Consider the following 17,859-nt stretch of genomic DNA (forward strand, 5'->3'; position numbering starts at 1 on the left):
CACATCCACAGAGACACAAAAAGTGTTTACTGATGGACCTTGTTGTTTTAAATAGAGCCTATAGGAGACTTCGCATGTAAAGGTGTGCCGTCGTGACATCCTTTTACGCATCCTTTTATGGATATTGTATCTTCTGGTACAACATTTCTTTCAAAAACTGATATTGGTCACATCCTTAACTTATTCATTACAGGGCCCATAATAAAAATTACATTTGCATGGGATTGCCAAGAATAGAGAATTATGCAGCCTAAATAAATAATTTATGCAACTATGCGATTTGGCTTTTATTCTACATGTTATATGTATCATTGGCTACCCACCAACATGTGTCCAACATGAGAGTTAAGGTTGATAAAGAACTGAATGGCACTCATTATTCAGATCAAAGTTGACTCCCCCTTCCCCCACCCCATTTTGTATCTGTTGCTATGGGAATGTGAATATTTACCTCATAGACTTGACCCTTCCCTCTGGAGGGTTTTATAAGTGCACACACACTATAGCCTGCATCTCATCTTCATTTCTTTGTGTTGGGGGAAAAAGTTTAGGTTTTATATTGCAACATTCCCTCTTGACATGAAAACTATTAAAGCTGACCGTTTCCTGATATAGCATGTGTCTATTTTAGTAAGGTAGAAAAGTATTTCAGGCAGGTTTTAGGATATAATGTACTTAATTATAATAAAACACAATAGAACAGAATATAATAGAAAATCACACATTTTTAACTAATGACATTACAGTGTATTACATATTTATAAACCACATGTCGCCTAGTATAATTAACAGCCTAACTATTTACACAGTCTTTACAGATAATGTCTATGCAAATTCCATAGTACGCATTTAAGTGCGCCTGCGGAACTTTAATATCCGGAACCTTTCTTTTAGTACTCTACTCTGATCGGAAACGCACCAGTAATGCGTTATCTTGTTTACAATGTGTATGCTGTCAAACCTAGATAGCTCAACTAGGGACCAAACATGGAAAACCTCAGAGTACTAGAATTGTACAGCGGGATCGGAGGAATGCATTATGCATTAACAGGTAACGTTATGTGAAATATGTAGCTAGTCACTTGTGAGTCTGACTGTCTTTTTGTGTCCAAGCATGCTATAAAGTGGCTAGCCGCGTCCGCTAACGGTAGCAAGTAGATGGTTTTCTTACTGTTGATAGCTAGCTAGCGTTACCTTGTTCTTAATTGGAGAGCAAATACTAAGTTATTGTTTGCAAAGATGACTGGAAATTGATTTGTAGTTAGCTTCTCGCCTAGTAAATCTCGTTAATTTACCCCAACTTTCGCTCATGCTCAATTTACCAAGGTTAATAGCACCTGTCCAGCCAACTAACCCTTTTTAATTCCAATAAAGCAAATTTTTCTTGAAGTGTTCACTACTCCCCACAAATCTTAAAGCATTGGATTGGAGGAGGCATAGTGGACTAAACTCCACTCCACGGTGAAAGAAGTTTCAACTGTGGAGTTTACTTCGTTAGTGGAAACATGGCTAGCGGGAATTTCTACCATATTTCTTAAACCAGTCATTCCCTTTCAATTCAGTGAAAGGAAGTGAACGAGTGTACACTTTGCTCAGGCGGTGACGTTAATTTGGAATCCGAAGGTTGACGCAGCCTGTCATGCTTCGGCTTTCAACAGGTGTCACTGTCGGTATTCATAAAGTCTATGGGACAATACCTGTTGATCGTTAGATTACCAAACTCATCAGCAAACCACTAGACCTTAGTGCCTACTGTTGTAAGTTAGCTGTCCCATCTTTTTTTTTTTATTTTTTTTATTTAACCTTTATTTAACTAGACAAGTCAGTTTCATGTTGATTTACACTCCTATTTCTTTCTCTGTGCAGAGAGTGGTGTGGCAGCAAAGGTGGTAGCTGCAGTGGATGTGAACACCACAGCCAATGAGATCTACAAACACAACTTCCCCAACACTCCTTTACTTCCCAAGACCATAGAGGTGAGCACTCTTAGACCTGTCAATGAGGTCCTGGGTTCACAAGAGTTGCCATACTGCATTCTCAACCAACAGGCTACACTTCAGGGGAATACTTAACCAAAGGAAATAAACAATTTAACTGAAATTGTCAGCTCATGTTAAGTCACATACACATGTACTTTGAGAGACATTCAGACATTCAAAGTACCAAGACTAAAATTAAAGGATATGAAAAGTCTTACTAAAGTCTCTCAAACAACCAGCGATTTTAGGTTAAAGAGATTATCCGGTACATTTGTATACTTTTTAGCCAATAGTTCTGAAAGTAGCCTCACGAGCCAAAAGTGGTCCCTGAATATTGTGTACTACTTCACATATGTGCACCTCATCAATACTCTCTCTCGCTCGCTCTGCTGTGTGCATCTTGCTAGCGGTCACTCAAATGGTGAGGGACTGATGTTCATTGGCTAGAATTTGAATCGCTAGGGGGCTGGCCCACATGGGGGAAAATGTAGGGTTGTCTGCTCTGTCAGCATCCAGTCAGTCATAATGCACAACTTGCACTGTCTTCCTAATAATATAGAATAGTCAAGCAGTTATAGGTCTATGTGTCACTCTCTTCAAATTAGCCCAGACAAAATGTAGGGAAAATGGCACAGCTTCCAGAAAAGTAGTCACTTTCAAACTAGGGTTTATGTGGCTAATTAAGGCAAGACAGTAATTCTGCTCATAAATTATGAACTACACATTGACACATCCAGCCCAAAGCGGGAGGTTTAAAAAAATACTTAGTAGTCGCCAAAGTTCCGGAAAATTTCTTTTAAGCTTTAACCTTCTAAATTTTGTCTTCGTTTCAAAAGGAAGCACTTTGCTGACACGTGTAGATAATTCAGTAATTTCAGTGTTACTATTCTTAGATGAGTTTAAGTGATCGTTGACCTGGATAGTAGAAACCAACATGGAATTCTTGTCAATTAGTCTAGTCCTTATACAAGAGTAGCTGTTATTGACACAATATTGTTAATTTGGATAAATATGCTTTATTAATTGTGGGGGCATACCACAAAATGAATGCCTTTTGTGTCCATTTTATATTTTAACTAGAAATTGTGCACAAATATTGCATTTTAAAAGCATGTTATATTAAATGAAGTGCCCTTTTTAATCTAGACCATAATTCAATCAGATTGTTAATATAAATATAGATTTACTAAAGTGTCAAAATTCCGCATTTTGACATGTCCCTCTGTGCACCCTCTGTTACTACTAGGAAGATTTGAACCCACTTAACCCTAACATTTCTCCATGTTTTCAACATCATTGTAAAGCTGTGGTTATTTTGATGTTTTGACAGTCATTTATGAAGATTCATATTTAGCCTATTTCATGTGGTTAGCCTACTGATTAATTTACTTCTGTCCCTAATTTTAAGGCCAACCCTGTTACGTGAACTGAACTCTCTTTTTACTATGGAAACTATTCCTTGAAAAAATAAAATGATAAAGAAACATTGATCATTTAATACTCGAATCATAGTGTAAAAGCAGGTGAGCTGGTTCTATTCTTTTTGGTGTTTGCTGTTTTGTACTGGAAAACTCAGCAGGTCAAGCATTACACTTCAACCATGTTGCGCATAGATACAGGCTAGAAATGTTTTAACAATTACATTTCTTTGTGAAGCTTGCATTCAATTGCCACTTCCTGCCCAACCTTCCATTCCCCCTGTCACAAGGGGATTTATGGCTGATTTGAGGAAATCGTCAACCTTATTACTTTATTTGGCACTTACTATAGTCATTCTTTATTTAACCTCTTGAGATGGGAAAACATGTTTTTTTTATTAAATTGTGCTCTTTATGACAGAATGTAAAAACTATGTGAAATCCAAAGTTTTCAAAATTTCTCAAAAGGCACTGACTTGGTGGATGACCCATTGAGAGATAGGGCCTACTCCTTTAGTGTTGCATAGTCTAGGATGTATTTGTTTATCTTTTCACCACATAATCCCATGACTTGTGTTTTTAATAGGCTGTTTGAGGTAATTTAGTAACTGAGGAGCAGGCTAAGTGAGGGGTAAAGGTTGTCTGCTCTGTCAGCATCCAGTCAGACATGATGCACAACTTGCACTGTGTTCCTGACAGGATAGAATATTCATGCTTTTATAGGTCTATGGGTCACTCTTCAAATTAGCCCAGAGTTTCAGTGAAAGCAGAAGGGCAATTCCATGGTAACGGAATTATGCTGAGACTTTGTTTTTGTTTTTCACTTTAAAATATATACCAAACAAAAAACATTGATTTTAAAGTTTAACAAACCATAGAACTCTATGCACAATTACTATTTTTAACACATTTTACCAAAACAAATTTTTATTTATTTATTTAGTGTATTTATTTTTTTATATACACTACCGTTCAAAAGTTTGGGGTCACTTAGAAATGTCCTTGTTTTTGAAAGAAACTCTCTAACCAGAATAGAAAGAGGAGTGAGAGGCCCCGGTGCACAACTGAGTAAGAGGACAAGAACATTAGAGTGTCTAGTTTGAGAAACAGACGCCTCACAAGTCCTAAACTGTCAGATTCATTAAATACTACCCGCAAAACACCAGTCTCAACGTCAACGGTGAAGAGGCGACTCCGGGATGCTGGCCTTCTAGGCAGAGTTCCTCTGTCCAGTGTCTGTGTTCTTTTGCCCATCTTAAAAAGAAAAGATTATTGGCCAGCCTGAGATATTACCTTTTCTTTGCAACTCTGCCTAGAAGGCCAGCATCCTGGAGACGCCTCTTCACTGTTGACGTTGAGACTGGTCTTTTGCGGGTACTCAACTGGTCTAAAGAAGGCCAGTTTTATTGCTTCTTTAATCAGGACAACAGTTTTCAGCTGTGCTAACATAATTGCAAAAGGGTTTTCTAATGATCAATTAGCCTTTTAAAATGATAAACTTGGATTAGCTCACACAACGTGCCATTGGAACACAGGAGTGATGGTTGCTGATAATTGGCCTCTGTACGCCTATGTAGATATTCTATTAAAAACCATCAGTTTCCAGCTACAATGTTAATGTTGTAAATGACTAATGTCGACACTGTATTTCTGATCAATTTTATGTTATTTTAATGGACAAAAAAATAGCTTTTTTTTCTCCAAAAACAATGACATTTCTAAGTGACCCCAAACTTTTGAGTGTATGTGTGTGTGTGTGTGTGTGTGTGTGTGTATTTATATACACACACACACACACACACACACACACACACACACACACACACACACACACACACACACACACACACACACACACACACACACACACCTTTTTATTTAACTAGGCAAGTCAGTTAAGAACAAATTCTTATTTACAATGACTGCCAAACCCGGACGACACTGGGCCAACTGTGCTCCGTCCTATAGGACTCCCAATCACGGCCAGTTGTGATACAGCCTGGATTTACAGGAATAAATGTGCAGATACAAAGTTTGGTAACAGAATAACATTTAAGGAGATTTTACCGTAATTCTGTTACCAAACTTTGCATCTGCATTTACTGTGTACAGTTTCAAAGTAGGCCCAGTCATTTTGCATAGAGTTGTATGGTTTGTTAATCAATGTTTCCTGTTTGGCATGCATGCTTTTAAAGTGACTAGGCCTGCTTCCCTTTCCATAGAATTGCCCAGAAATAAATGGAAATGATGTTGTTGTAGTGTCTTAAATCAAGGGACATAACCTTACCTGATGACAATAGAAAGGCTCATAAGCCTGCATGCTTATAACACATTAAACAGCACTATACCTGCAGGTTTTTAGTATGATGTTACCAAATCTTTTATTGGTTGTAAAAATAGAGATGAATGTTATGGGCATACCACTGAGAGTTAATGGTTACACATAGACTTACACTGGGTAGGTTTCATGACATAGACTGACCACCATCCAAAGGACATCCAGCCAACTTGATACAACTGTGAGTCAACATGGGCCGGCATCCCTGTGGAAAGCTTTCAACGCCTTATAGAGTCCATGTCCTGATGAATTGAGGGTGTTCTGAGGGTAAAAGGGGGGTGCAACTCAATATTAGGATGGTGTTCTTAATGTTTTATACATACATACATTCAGTTGAAGTCGGAAGTTTACATACACTTAGGTTGGAGTCATTAAAACTCGTTTTTCAACCATTCCACAAACTTCTTGTTAACAAACTGTAGTTTTGGCAAGCCATGCATGACACAAGTAATTTTTCCAACAATTGTTTACAGACAGATTATTTCACTTATAATTTACTGTATCACAATTCCAGTGGGTCAGAAGTTTACATACACTAAGTTGACTCTGCCTTTAATCAGCTTTGAAAATTCCAGAAAATTATGTCATGGCTTTAGAAGCTTCTGATAGGCTAATTGACATCATTTGAGTCAATTGTAGGTGTACCTGTGGATGTATTTCAAGGTCTACCTTCAAACTCAGTGCCTCTTTGTTTGATATCATGGGGAAATCTAAAGAAATCAGTCAAGTCCTCAAAGAAATTGTAGACCTCCACAAGTCTGGTTCATCCTTGGGAGCAATTTCCAAATGCCTGAAGGCACCACGCTCATCGGTACAAACAATAGTACGCAAGTATAAACACCATGGGACCACGCAGCCGTCATACCGCTCAGGAAGGAGACGCCTTCTGTCTCCTAGATATGAACTTACTTGTGTGCGAAAAGTGCAAATCAATCCCAGAACAACAGCAAAGGACCTTGTGAATATGCTGGAGGAAACAGGTACAAAAGTATCTATATCCACAGTAAAACGAGTCCTATATCGACATAACCTGAAAGGCCGCTCAGCAAGGAAGAAGCCACTGCTCCAAAACCGGCATAAAAAAGCAAGACTACAGTTTGCAACTGCACATGGGGACAAAGATCGTAATTTTTGGAGAAAGGTCCTCTTGTCTGATGAAACAAAAATATAACTTTTTGGCCATAATGACCATCGTTGTGTTTGGAGAAAAAAGGGGGAGGCTTGCAAGCCGAAGAACACCATCCCAACCGTGAAGCACGGGGGGATGTTGTGGGGGTGCTTTGCTGCAGGAGGGACTGGTGCACTTCACAAAATAGATAGCATCATGAGGAGGGAAAATTATGTGGATATATTGAAGCAACATCTCAAGACATCAGTTGGTAAAGCTTGGTCGCAAATGGGTCTTCCAAATGGACAATGACCCCAAGCATACTTGCAACAAAGTCAAGGTATTGGAGTGGCCATCACAAAGCCCTGACCTCAACCCTATAGAAAATTTGTGGGCAGAACTGAAAAAGTGTGTGCGAGCAAGGAGGCCTACAAACCTGACTCAGTTACACCAGCTCTGTCAGGAGGAATGGGCCAAATTTCACCCAACTTATTGTGGGAAGGTTTTTGAAGGCTACCCAAAACGTTTGACCCAAGTAAAACAATTTAAAGGCAATGCTACCAAATACTAATTGAGTGTATGTAAACTTCTGACCCACTGGGAATGTGATGAAATAAATAATTTTCTCTATTATTCTGACATTTCACATTCTTAAAATCAAGTGGTGATCCTAACTGACCTAAGACAGGGAATTTTTACTAGGATTAAATGTCAGGAATTGTGAAAAACTGAGTTTAAATGCATTTGGCTAAGGTGTATGTAAACTTCCGACTTCAACTGTGTGTAATATATATATATATATATATATATATATATAGTTGCTTTCATAATCACAGTCTTATATACAGTAGCTATGGCTTACATAGAAAGCTGTCAATCAGTCATAATTCCATAGCACAATCACAGCTTTGAGTAGAAGATGAAATGCTGTTTATCAATTTTTTATTTATTTTTATCTGTCATTTTGTGTAGCTTCAATCAAAGTATTTTTGTTTGGTTTCAGGGAATGACATTGGATGATTTCAACAAATTGGCGTTTGATATGATCTTGATGAGCCCTCCATGCCAACCTTTCACTAGGTATGTGCCTGTGTGTGTGTGTGTGTACACATGTGCCTATGATCTGGTGTTAGCATTTACAGATAATCTCCGTTAGTTCATAGATGTGTTGATGAAGGGACACTGCAATCGTCTTCCTCTCTGTAGGATTGGGTTACAAGGTGACATATCTGACCCCAGAACCAAGAGCTTTCTCTACATCCTGGACCTTCTACCAAGGTTAGACACATACATTTACACTCCCTATTCATCTTCCCACTTGGTCTCTCTCTCCAAGGCCTTGTTTGTTTTATAGGTAGCTAATAGGCCTACTCTGTTTTGTACTATTTCTAGCCATAGGATTGAAGTTCATTCATTCTTTTCCTCCACTGTAGTTACTCAGTTTCCCCTCTTTGTTGCCTAGCTAGTAGCTATTTCTGGAGTCATTGATTCAGTTTCTGGTCACTGAAACCATTGTTCGACACCATCGTGACCATGTCCTTTTCTTACTCATTACATTCTGTTCATAGATAGACTGATGTAATAATATCCTGTTGCATATTGCACATTCAGAGTGTAATAATATTAGCATCAATATGAATTCACCTCTCTGAATTATGTCAATTTTTTTTAATGAATAAATACATGCTGTGTGGTTTGACCCTCATCTTTCCCTGTAGGCTCATCAAGTTGCCACGCTTCATTCTGCTGGAGAACGTGAAAGGCTTTGAGACGTCCTCCGCCAGGTAACCATGGAGACGGGAGTCCCCGTCTAGAGAAAATTATTTATCTGGAAGGTCGCCACGGTTACCCTGTTGGTGGCCAATGGGGTCCCGGGACAGGCTGTGTGTTTAGCCTTTCTCTGTCGCTGTGGATCAGATCAGTGTACAAAACTTTCTCTGAGCACCAGAGAGCCCACTTCTCTACTAAGTCCTGTAGGCCTATACATGTTTCAGCTAAATGCAATTTTTTTCGATTTTGGTTACCACATAATTTCTCTAAAGCCCCTTTACTTTTCAACTGTCATGTACAGTGCATTTACTACAGTCTTGTAAAAAAAATATGATCTTACATTGTCTGTGAGATGGCAAAAGGTATGCCAAGAGTGATGTCTGAATAGTTTTTCTACTCTGCCTAGAGACTCTTTGGTGAAAACGCTAAAGGAATGTGGATTCAACTATCAGGAGCTCATGGTTTCTCCTACATGTGTAAGACGTCACCTTTCTTTACATTTGCTTACACTAAAATGATGAGCAGCATAGTGAGCTTACACATCTTCATTCTGTCTATCTCTGTTCACAGCTGGGGATGCCCAATTCCAGACTCCGGTATTTCTTGATTGCCAAAGCACCACCAGGATCTTTCTCCTTCCACACCACTTCAGAGGTGGGGCCCGGTCACCTTAACATCAATCTGTATTATGTTTTGGATAGGATGTACCTAACTACATGTAATGATGTCTACTTTGCATTCCTGAAAGACAGTAGCTCCATACACTTTGTGGGCAACATTGTCTTCATATACATTTTGTAGACAACATCCTGGTTTTATGTCTTTGTCACAACCAAGTAAACAATGTGAGGTAAACTTATTTCCTCCCATGACCAGATCCAGGAAGGTTTTCCGCACCCCGCAGACAAGGTCTTATTTGAGCCCAGTTCTCCAATCTCACCTAGTCCCACTACAACCACCTACCAAGAGGAAGATCACAAGGAAGATGAAGGTGGTATCCTGTACAAGCTGGAGCGGGCTCAGGATGCTGAGAGGAAGAGCAGTCAGAACAGAGACCAGTCCCTCAGACAGATCAGGGTCTACCTGGAGGACCAGGGAGAAAGGGAGATGGAGCAGTACCTCCTTCCCCCGAAGACCTTGCTGCGCTACGCTCTGCTCATGGATATAGTCAGGCCCACCTGCAGGAGATCTGTCTGCTTCACCAAAGGGTATGGCATCAAGCTGCACTGAAGCATAGACGCAGTAGGGTTTTTTTCCTGGATCAAAAAGGGCTTTAAGTGGTGGGCGGGGGCAAGCCTGTCGGTGCAGCTGAATTTCAGAGAACGTTTTAGAGGCCCCCATCTTGGCGTTGTAGTGACGTTTAGGAATTTTTAAGCTTAATTTCCTGCATTTCAAAACATTTCTCAATAGAGCTGAGAGACATTTTTACAGCTTTAAAGGAATTTCCTGCAATTCGACATAGTCTGCTATGGAGCTGAGAGAAAATGTTGCAGTTTTAAAGGTAGACTTAGTGATATGACGTAGATGTAGAAAGTAAACAGCATAGTGGGTCAATTTCCGCAACAACAAAGAGCGTTGTGCGAGGCTCAACTTCTCCGGTTTTGGTCTCGTGGCTCCCACTCTGTAAGTGTGAAGCGAACCCGTACACATAAATCTCACTCATCTCAATATCTGCAGTGCTGCTTGTGGCAATGTCATTTCGCTGAGTCTACCGCTAAAGCTAATTTCCTGCAGTTCTATGCATTTTGCCATGGCTAATGCTGTGTACATTTGCTCAAACATAACAAAATCTATACTGCTAAATTCATTTCTGGGAAATGGGAATTTTCAATTCTCCCTGACTGTCTAGCTTTTATTTAGGTAATTGTTAGTTTTCAAAGATTATATTATTTTTAAAAAATATACAGGTCCATTATCTTCTATATACTTCATATCTGGTTTTAGTCATTTTAAATTTACACTGAAAGCGTTTTTCCATCCCCATTATTCTAATAATATTTAATTTTTAAAAATATATATACAGTGCCTTCGGAAAGTATTCAGACCCTTTGCGTTTTTCCACATTTTGTTACGTTACAGCCTTATTGTGAAATGTATTAAATAAATACATATCCTCAGCAATCTACACACAATACCACTTAATGACAAAGCGAAAAAGATTTTTTTAAACCGATCGAACATCTCTGGAGAGACCTGAAAATAGCTGTGCAGCAACACTCCTCATCATACTGTACCTGACAGAGCTTGAGAGGATCTGCAGAGAAGAATGGGAGAAACTTCCCAAATACAGGTGTGCCAAGCTTGTAGCGTCATACCCAAGAAGAATCGAGGCTGTAATCGCTGCCAAAGGTGCTTCAACAAAGTACTGAGTAAACGGTCTGAAAACTTATGTAAATGTCATATTTCCGTTTTTAATTTTGAATAAATTAACAAAAATGTCAAAAACAGTTTTTGCTTTTTTATTATGGGGTATTGTGTGCAGATTTTATTTAGATTGAGGGGGGGGAAAACAATTTCATACATTTTAGAATAAGGCTGTAACCTAACAAAATGTGGAAAAAGTCAAGGGGTCTGAATACTTTCCGAAGGCACTGGATATATTTATTTCACACTGTTTGCACTTAGGCGGCCCGCCGAAGGATTTCAGTGGCAGAATAACAGTGTAGAGTAGCACAGCTTTACATCATACTCTCTCACCTAATCTAGCCTGGTATAACATGCATTTTACCCTACATGTTTTCCATGTGTTGGTATCGTTCTTGTGTAAACTTTAGTATTTGCTGATTTTGTGTCCCCTATTTTTCCACAGCTATGGACACTACGTTGAGGGAACAGGCTCTGTGCTTCAGTCCTGTATGGAAACAGATGTAGGTTTTTGACCTTACAACCTTACACGAGCCACACGTGTCTTCTACAAGATCACTTAGCCAGCTTATGGATACGTCCACCCTCGCAATGTCTAGTAGGTCTTAGACCTGCCTAGCTGCTCCATTACCTGTCTCAATGTGTACATTTAACGTGACAGGAAGCAGAAGCGAGCAGAGTGTTGCATGTGCCTAGGAGAACAGGGTGAGCTCTGCCCTGACAGATTTATTCTTTGTTTTGCGTTTCCCCTCAGATGGAAGCAGCATTTAAATCTCCGGAGCGTCTGTCTGACGAGGAGAAACTGCAGCAGCTGTCCAGGTTGAAGCTCCGCTACTTCTCCCCCAGAGAGATAGCCAACCTCATGGGCTTCCCCAAGCACTTCAGTGAGTCATACCCACCCATTAGCCAAAAACATAAGACCTCTATTTGATTAGTTAGTTAATCAAGAATATGTCCAATCAAATGCAGTACAAAACTCCGTAAATCATAGGCCTTATACTGTAGGCCATGTGAGGACCTTACACAAAGCGATGAAATTAAAACTAGCCTACAGTAGTTAATTAGTTTATTGTCGTCACAGCTAATGCCTAGTCTTATGCACTTGGTAGTTTGCTCCATGTAACCAGGTTAGTTACGGTGAGTGCTAAGCCTAGTTAGCTGCTGTGTTTTTCTGTGCAAAGGTTTTAGCGTAAGGAGCTTTCTGGGTGGGTGATATAATTAGAGAGTAGAGGTCATAGGAAGCAGGCCAAGGTAACACGATGAGAGAGACCAGAGAGTAAGGGCCTGAGGGCTAATGGGATGACAAAAGAAGGGATCTTAATACTAAGCTAACATATGGAGTTGTTTTAAGGTGGTCATATCATGGATCATTTAATTGTTGGACCCCTTTAGGTATAAAAAAATATATATAGATATGTTTGTTTGGGTTAAGATATAGAATTTGGCCTTTACTACTATAGAAACGCATCGACTAAGACATTCATAAATGGCAAAGAAAATGACAGTCGAAAAATAAGTCATAAGGAATAAGGTTTTGAAGTGTCTGTCCTATACCTAGGAGATATAAGAAGGCTCAGGAAATATACAATTTAATTTGTACACATACAGTGCATTTGGAAAGTATTCCGACCCCTTGACTTTTCCACATTTGTTACGTTAAAGCATTATTCTAAAATTGATTAAATTCCCCCCCCCCCCCCCCCCCCCCTCAATCTACTCACAATACCCCATAATGACAAAGCCAAAACCTGTTTTTGCTAAATGTTTGCAAATGTATTAAAAATTAATAACCGGAAATATATAACATTTACATGCAGTACCAGTCAAAAGTTTGGACACCTACTCATTCCAGGGTTTTTCTTTATTTTTTACTATTTTCTACATTGTAGAATAATAGTGAAGACAACACAACTATGAAATATAAAACCCATGTAATCATGTAGTAACCAAAACTGTTAAACAAATCTAAATCTATTTTATGTATTTGAGATTCTTCAAAGTAGCCATCCTTTGCATTGATGACAGCTTTGCACTCTCTTGGAATTCTCTCAACCAGCTTCATGAGGTAGTCACCTGGAATGCATTTAAATTAACAGGTGTGCCTTGTTAATTTGTTGTATTTCTTTCCTTAACGTGTTTGAGCCAATCAGTTGTGTTGTGACAAGGTAGGGGTGGTATTCAGAAGATATCCCTATTTGGCAAAAGACCAAGTCCATATTATAGCAAGAACAGCTCAAATAGGCAAAGAGAAACGACAGTCCATCATTACTTTAAGACATGGTCAGTCAAATTTGTGTCAAAAGTACAGTTGCAAAAACCATCAAGTGCTATGATGAAACTGGCTCTGAGGACCGCCACAGGAAAGGAAGACCCAGAGTTACCTCTGCTGCAGAGGATAAGTTCTGCACCTCAGATTGCACCACAAATAAATGCTTCACAGAGTTCAAGTAACAGACACATCTCAACATCAACTGTTCTGAGGAGACCGTGTGAATCAGGCCTTCATAGTTGAATTGCTGCAAAGAAACCACTACTAAAGGACACCAGTAAGAAGAAGAGACTTACTTGGGCCAAGAAACATGAGCAATGGACATTAGACCAGTGGAAATCTGTCCTTTGGTCTGATGAGTACAAATTGGAGATTTTTGGTTCCAACCACCGTATCTTTGTGAGATGCAGAGTAGCTGAACAGGTGATCTCAGCATGCGTGGTTCCCACCGTGAAGCATAGAGGAGGAAGTGTGATGGTGTGGAGGTGCTTTGCTGGTGACACTGTCAGTGATTTATTTAGAATTATAGGCACACTTAACCAGCATGGCTACCACAGCATTCTGCACTGATACGCCCCCCCATCTGGTTTGTGCTTAGTGGGACTATCGTTTGTTTTTCAACAGGACAATGACCCAACACACCTCCAGGCTGTGTTAGGGCTATTTGACCAAGAAGGAGAGTGATGGAGTGCTGCATCAGATGACATGGCCTCCACAGTCACCCGACCTCAACCCAATTGGGATGGTTTGGGATGAGTTGGACCGCAGAGTGAAGGAAAAGAAGCCATCAAGTGCTCAGCATATGTGGGAACTCCTTCAAGACTGTTGGAAAAGCATTCCTCATGAAGCTGGTTGAGAGAATGCCAAAAGTGTACAAAGCTTTCATCAAGGCAAAGGGTGGCTACTTTGAAAAATCTAAAATATATTTTGATTTGTTTAACACTTTTTTGGGGTTACTACATGATTCCATATGTGTTCATGGTGTTGATGTCTTCACTATTATTCTACAATGTAGAAAATAGTAAAAATAAAGAGAACCCTGGAATGAATAGGTGTGTCCAAACTTTTGACTGCTACTGTAAGTATTCAGACCCTTTATTCAGTACTTTGTTGAAGCACCTTTGCGCTCGATGCACAGCTATTTTCAAGTCTGTCTAGAGATGTTCGATCGGGTTTAAGTCTGGGCTCTGGCTGGGCCTCTCAAGGACATTCCTAGACTTGTCCCAAAGCCACTCCTGCATTGTCTTGGCTGTGTGCTTAGGATCATTTTCCTGTTGCTTAGGGTCATTGTCCTGTTGGAAGGTGAACCCCCCCACCCCAAATCTGAGGTCCTAAGCGCTCTGGAGCAGGTTTTTTATCAAGGACCTCTTTGTACTTTGTTACTTTCCTTCGATCAGGTCTAGTCGCCCAGTCCCTGCCGCTGAAAAACATCCCCACAGCATGATGGCTCCACCACCGTAGGGATGGAGCCAGGTTTCCTCCAGACATGATGCTTGGCACTCAGGCCAAAGAGTTCAATCTTGTTTCTCATGGTCTGAGAGTCATTTAGGTGCCTTTTGGCAAACTCCAAGTGGGCTGTCATGTGCCTTTTACTGAGGAGTGGCTTCCGTCTGGCCACTCTACCATAAAGGCCTGATTGGTGTAGTGCTGCAGAGATGGTTGTCCTTCTGGAAGGTTCTCCCATCTCAACAGAGGAACTCTGGAGCTCTGTCAGAGTAACCATCAGGGTCTTGGACACCTGTGTTCTTGGGGACCTTCAATGCTGCAGAAATGTTTTGGACTCCAAGTTGTAGAAACATCTCAAGGATGATCAATGGAAATGGATGCACCTGAGCTCAATTTAGAGTCTCATAGCAAAGGGTCTGAGTACTTATGTAAATAAGGTAATTCTGTTTTTAAGCGTAGTAAATGTACAAACATTTCTACAATCTGTTTTTGCTTTGTCATTTTGAGGTATTGTATGTAGATTGAGGTAAAACAGAATAAGGCTGTAACGTAACAAAATGTGGAAAAATTGAAGGGGTCTTAATACTTTCCGAATGCACTGTATTTAACCCCTTATTTTTGTTGGCTCAAAACTTCTTCCATTAGTTTGTATGTGTTACCTTCAGACGAGTCCCAATCACACGTGGGGGTCGTAGAGCAAAACGGAGAGAGTCACCCCTGGCCTACAAAGGTTTGGCCTTTTATAGGACATACCATTCGGACGCTACAGACGTTCTCGTGAGAAAAACGATTTTCGAGATGTCTCATGGTCTGACAAACACAGCTGTAGCTCGGCCACCTTCCACCACAAATGCGGAAGATCGACATAGGCGGATTTGGTGGATTGAGACGCAGCCCATTCAAAAACAAATAATAAACAAATATCTTTAGCTTAAACTGACAGATTTTGATGGTGGTTTTTTCATTATGTTACTTAGACAAGTGTCAATAGACTCTCTTAAGGATTTTAATGAGGTATGGATATTCCCATAATACTGTTTAGTCTCTTGACAATACTGGGAAAACACCTGGAAATCAGGATCTGTTTAGTCTTGTTCAAAGGATAATATGTGATGTAATGATTTTTTTTTTTTTTGCAGCTATCCCAAAGAACATTTCCACCAAGCAGCAGTACCGAGTCCTGGGGAATAGCCTGAACGTTCATGTGGTCGCCCGGCTCATAGAACTCTTGGTATCCTAACCAGGTGTATACAACTCATGGTATCCTAACCAAAAATTCTATCTGCCTTGGGAAAAATACTGTTTTCCAGTCTATGTTTGATAACTGAGATAATGTAGCCACAGTCTGTCTGTCCTACAGTCCACAGTTGATCCAGAGGGACAAGTTACATTCTGTATTTATTGACCAAGCTGTGTAAATTATGTACTACACGACATAGATTGGAATCATGGAATCAACCTTTGCAGATGCCTTTGCTAACTGAATTAAATAAAATGTTTTTTGTTACATTATTTTGTTCTGATTTTCTCAACTTGTATGTATTGTGATGGATCTTCTTTTTGGCAGTAATTATGAATATGATTTGAGCCTTCCTCGTTTATCAAGGAAGTTCAAAAACCTTTAATCTTTCATAGATGAGAGAAGCTCCTCATCTCCTTTGGACCGTACACTCATTTGAACCATACACTAAGGAAGAGGCTTCAAACAGCCAGGTCCCTGCATGTGTTACTGTTAGCTAACTAACGTTCACTCCAGCCGATCCCTAACCTCTGGTTATTCATCTCTTAAATCATGTGATGGCTCGTGTCAATCACCCAATAAAAGGACATAACCGGTATGTAATTGTGTTTAAAATGCCCCCCCCCCTCCCCCTTTCATCGTTGGGTAGGTTTGGGTGTTTTATGGTTCTATGTGGCTGCCATTGCCTGCTTCCAGAAGAAGACCAGTGGGGACAAAGTGCACCCCTGTCCTCCCCTGTCCCTTTCTAGAGGCATTAGAGTGTTACATCAGGTCTGTACGGCAGTATAGTGTCTGAAGAGCGGGTGTCCAGGGACCAGACTCTCTCAGCATGGCTCGGATACAGCAGCTCTCCTGGTTGCTCTTCGGCCTCCTCTTCCTGGTTGGACTACAGTGTGACCAAGGGGAGCACGCCGCCCAAGGACCTCGCAGCAAGAGGGACATCAGTAATGACCAGTGAGTTTGGTGATGAAAGAGGATTTTAGTGATGGCCAGTGGTTGTTGGAATTGTGGTTATAGTTTTTTTTTGTTAATTTGAAAGAATGCAGTGTCTGCTAAAAGCAGTTGTGTAATGTAATAATTATTTAAAGTGATTGAATTTGTTACATAAACTTTACATTATTGCAACGGGTAAAAATGTAGTTATCTGCAAATATTTTCGCTTCAGTCAAGCAACTCTGATCTTCAAAGCTCAACCAAGCATCACCTCCAAAGGGTGAATTTAATCTATTGCTATTGGAGAATGAGCTCATTTGTCATCGAAATCACAAAAATATAAATTAACAGCGTTTAGTACCTAACCTACATGCTATATGATATCTTCTGTATAGTGGTACGTGTTGTGTATATACAATTAAAATGTTGATACATTAAATCTGTTCACATGTAAATGAATAATTTGAAATAAATATCTGGTCCTCCTAGGCCACGCATGGTATCAGAGAACGGTCACCTGGTCTTCTCCACCCATAACAAAGAGATCCGCTTCCAGACCTCAGGGTCAGGCAGTGTCAAAGTGGGAAATGAGGACCTCACTCAGCTGATGAGTCAGGTACACACACACGCGAGAGAAAGTCTTAAATGAATAAACATATTCACATTGACAGACAATTTGTAGAAATGTTTTCATGTTTTGTACCGTCTTTTCGAAAGGCATCCATCTTTGTTACTGTTTTTTTCCAGCTAAAGTTGTAGAAATCATATCAGATCAAGTGGTGGATATCACCATGGATATGGTAATTGGAACATTGGGAAGTGATTTAGTTTTCTTATCCACTTATCTTGTTCACATAAATATCTTTAGGAAAATATGCCCAAAAAGCAAATTCTTCAAAATATTCCATCTGTTCAGGACTTTGTTCTGTCTCTCAACATCTCTATAAGCGAGTGTTTTCACATGATACTATGAATCATTAACAACTTAGAAAGA

General features: G+C 39.9%; 2 protein-coding genes across 2 annotated transcripts in view; both read left to right on the plus strand.

Moving 5' to 3' along the window:
* Nucleotides 1-882: 882 nt before the first annotated feature.
* On the plus strand, nt 883-16,204 carry trdmt1 (tRNA aspartic acid methyltransferase 1). The gene is made up of 11 exons (XM_071415071.1): nt 883-1,051; nt 1,867-1,976; nt 7,847-7,923; nt 8,050-8,121; nt 8,562-8,627; nt 9,020-9,089; nt 9,184-9,267; nt 9,490-9,821; nt 11,423-11,480; nt 11,732-11,861; nt 15,832-16,204. Exons 1-11 carry the CDS (start codon nt 988-990, stop codon nt 15,930-15,932), a joined length of 1,164 nt encoding a protein of 387 aa, XP_071271172.1. The 5' UTR covers nt 883-987; the 3' UTR covers nt 15,933-16,204.
* A 131-nt stretch (nt 16,205-16,335) lies between these two features.
* Nucleotides 16,336-17,859, plus strand: part of cubn (cubilin (intrinsic factor-cobalamin receptor)) — a 53,061-nt gene continuing 51,537 nt past the window's right edge. Inside the window, exons 1-2 of the mRNA XM_071415069.1 lie at nt 16,336-16,886; nt 17,355-17,481. Coding sequence (XP_071271170.1) covers nt 16,762-16,886; nt 17,355-17,481 — 252 coding nt within the window. The 5' untranslated portion in view covers nt 16,336-16,761. The remainder of the gene's footprint in view (nt 16,887-17,354; nt 17,482-17,859) is intronic.

This window comes from Salvelinus alpinus, chromosome 8 (assembly GCF_045679555.1).
Source record: "Salvelinus alpinus chromosome 8, SLU_Salpinus.1, whole genome shotgun sequence".
In the NCBI taxonomy this organism is placed as follows: domain Eukaryota; kingdom Metazoa; phylum Chordata; class Actinopteri; order Salmoniformes; family Salmonidae; genus Salvelinus; species Salvelinus alpinus.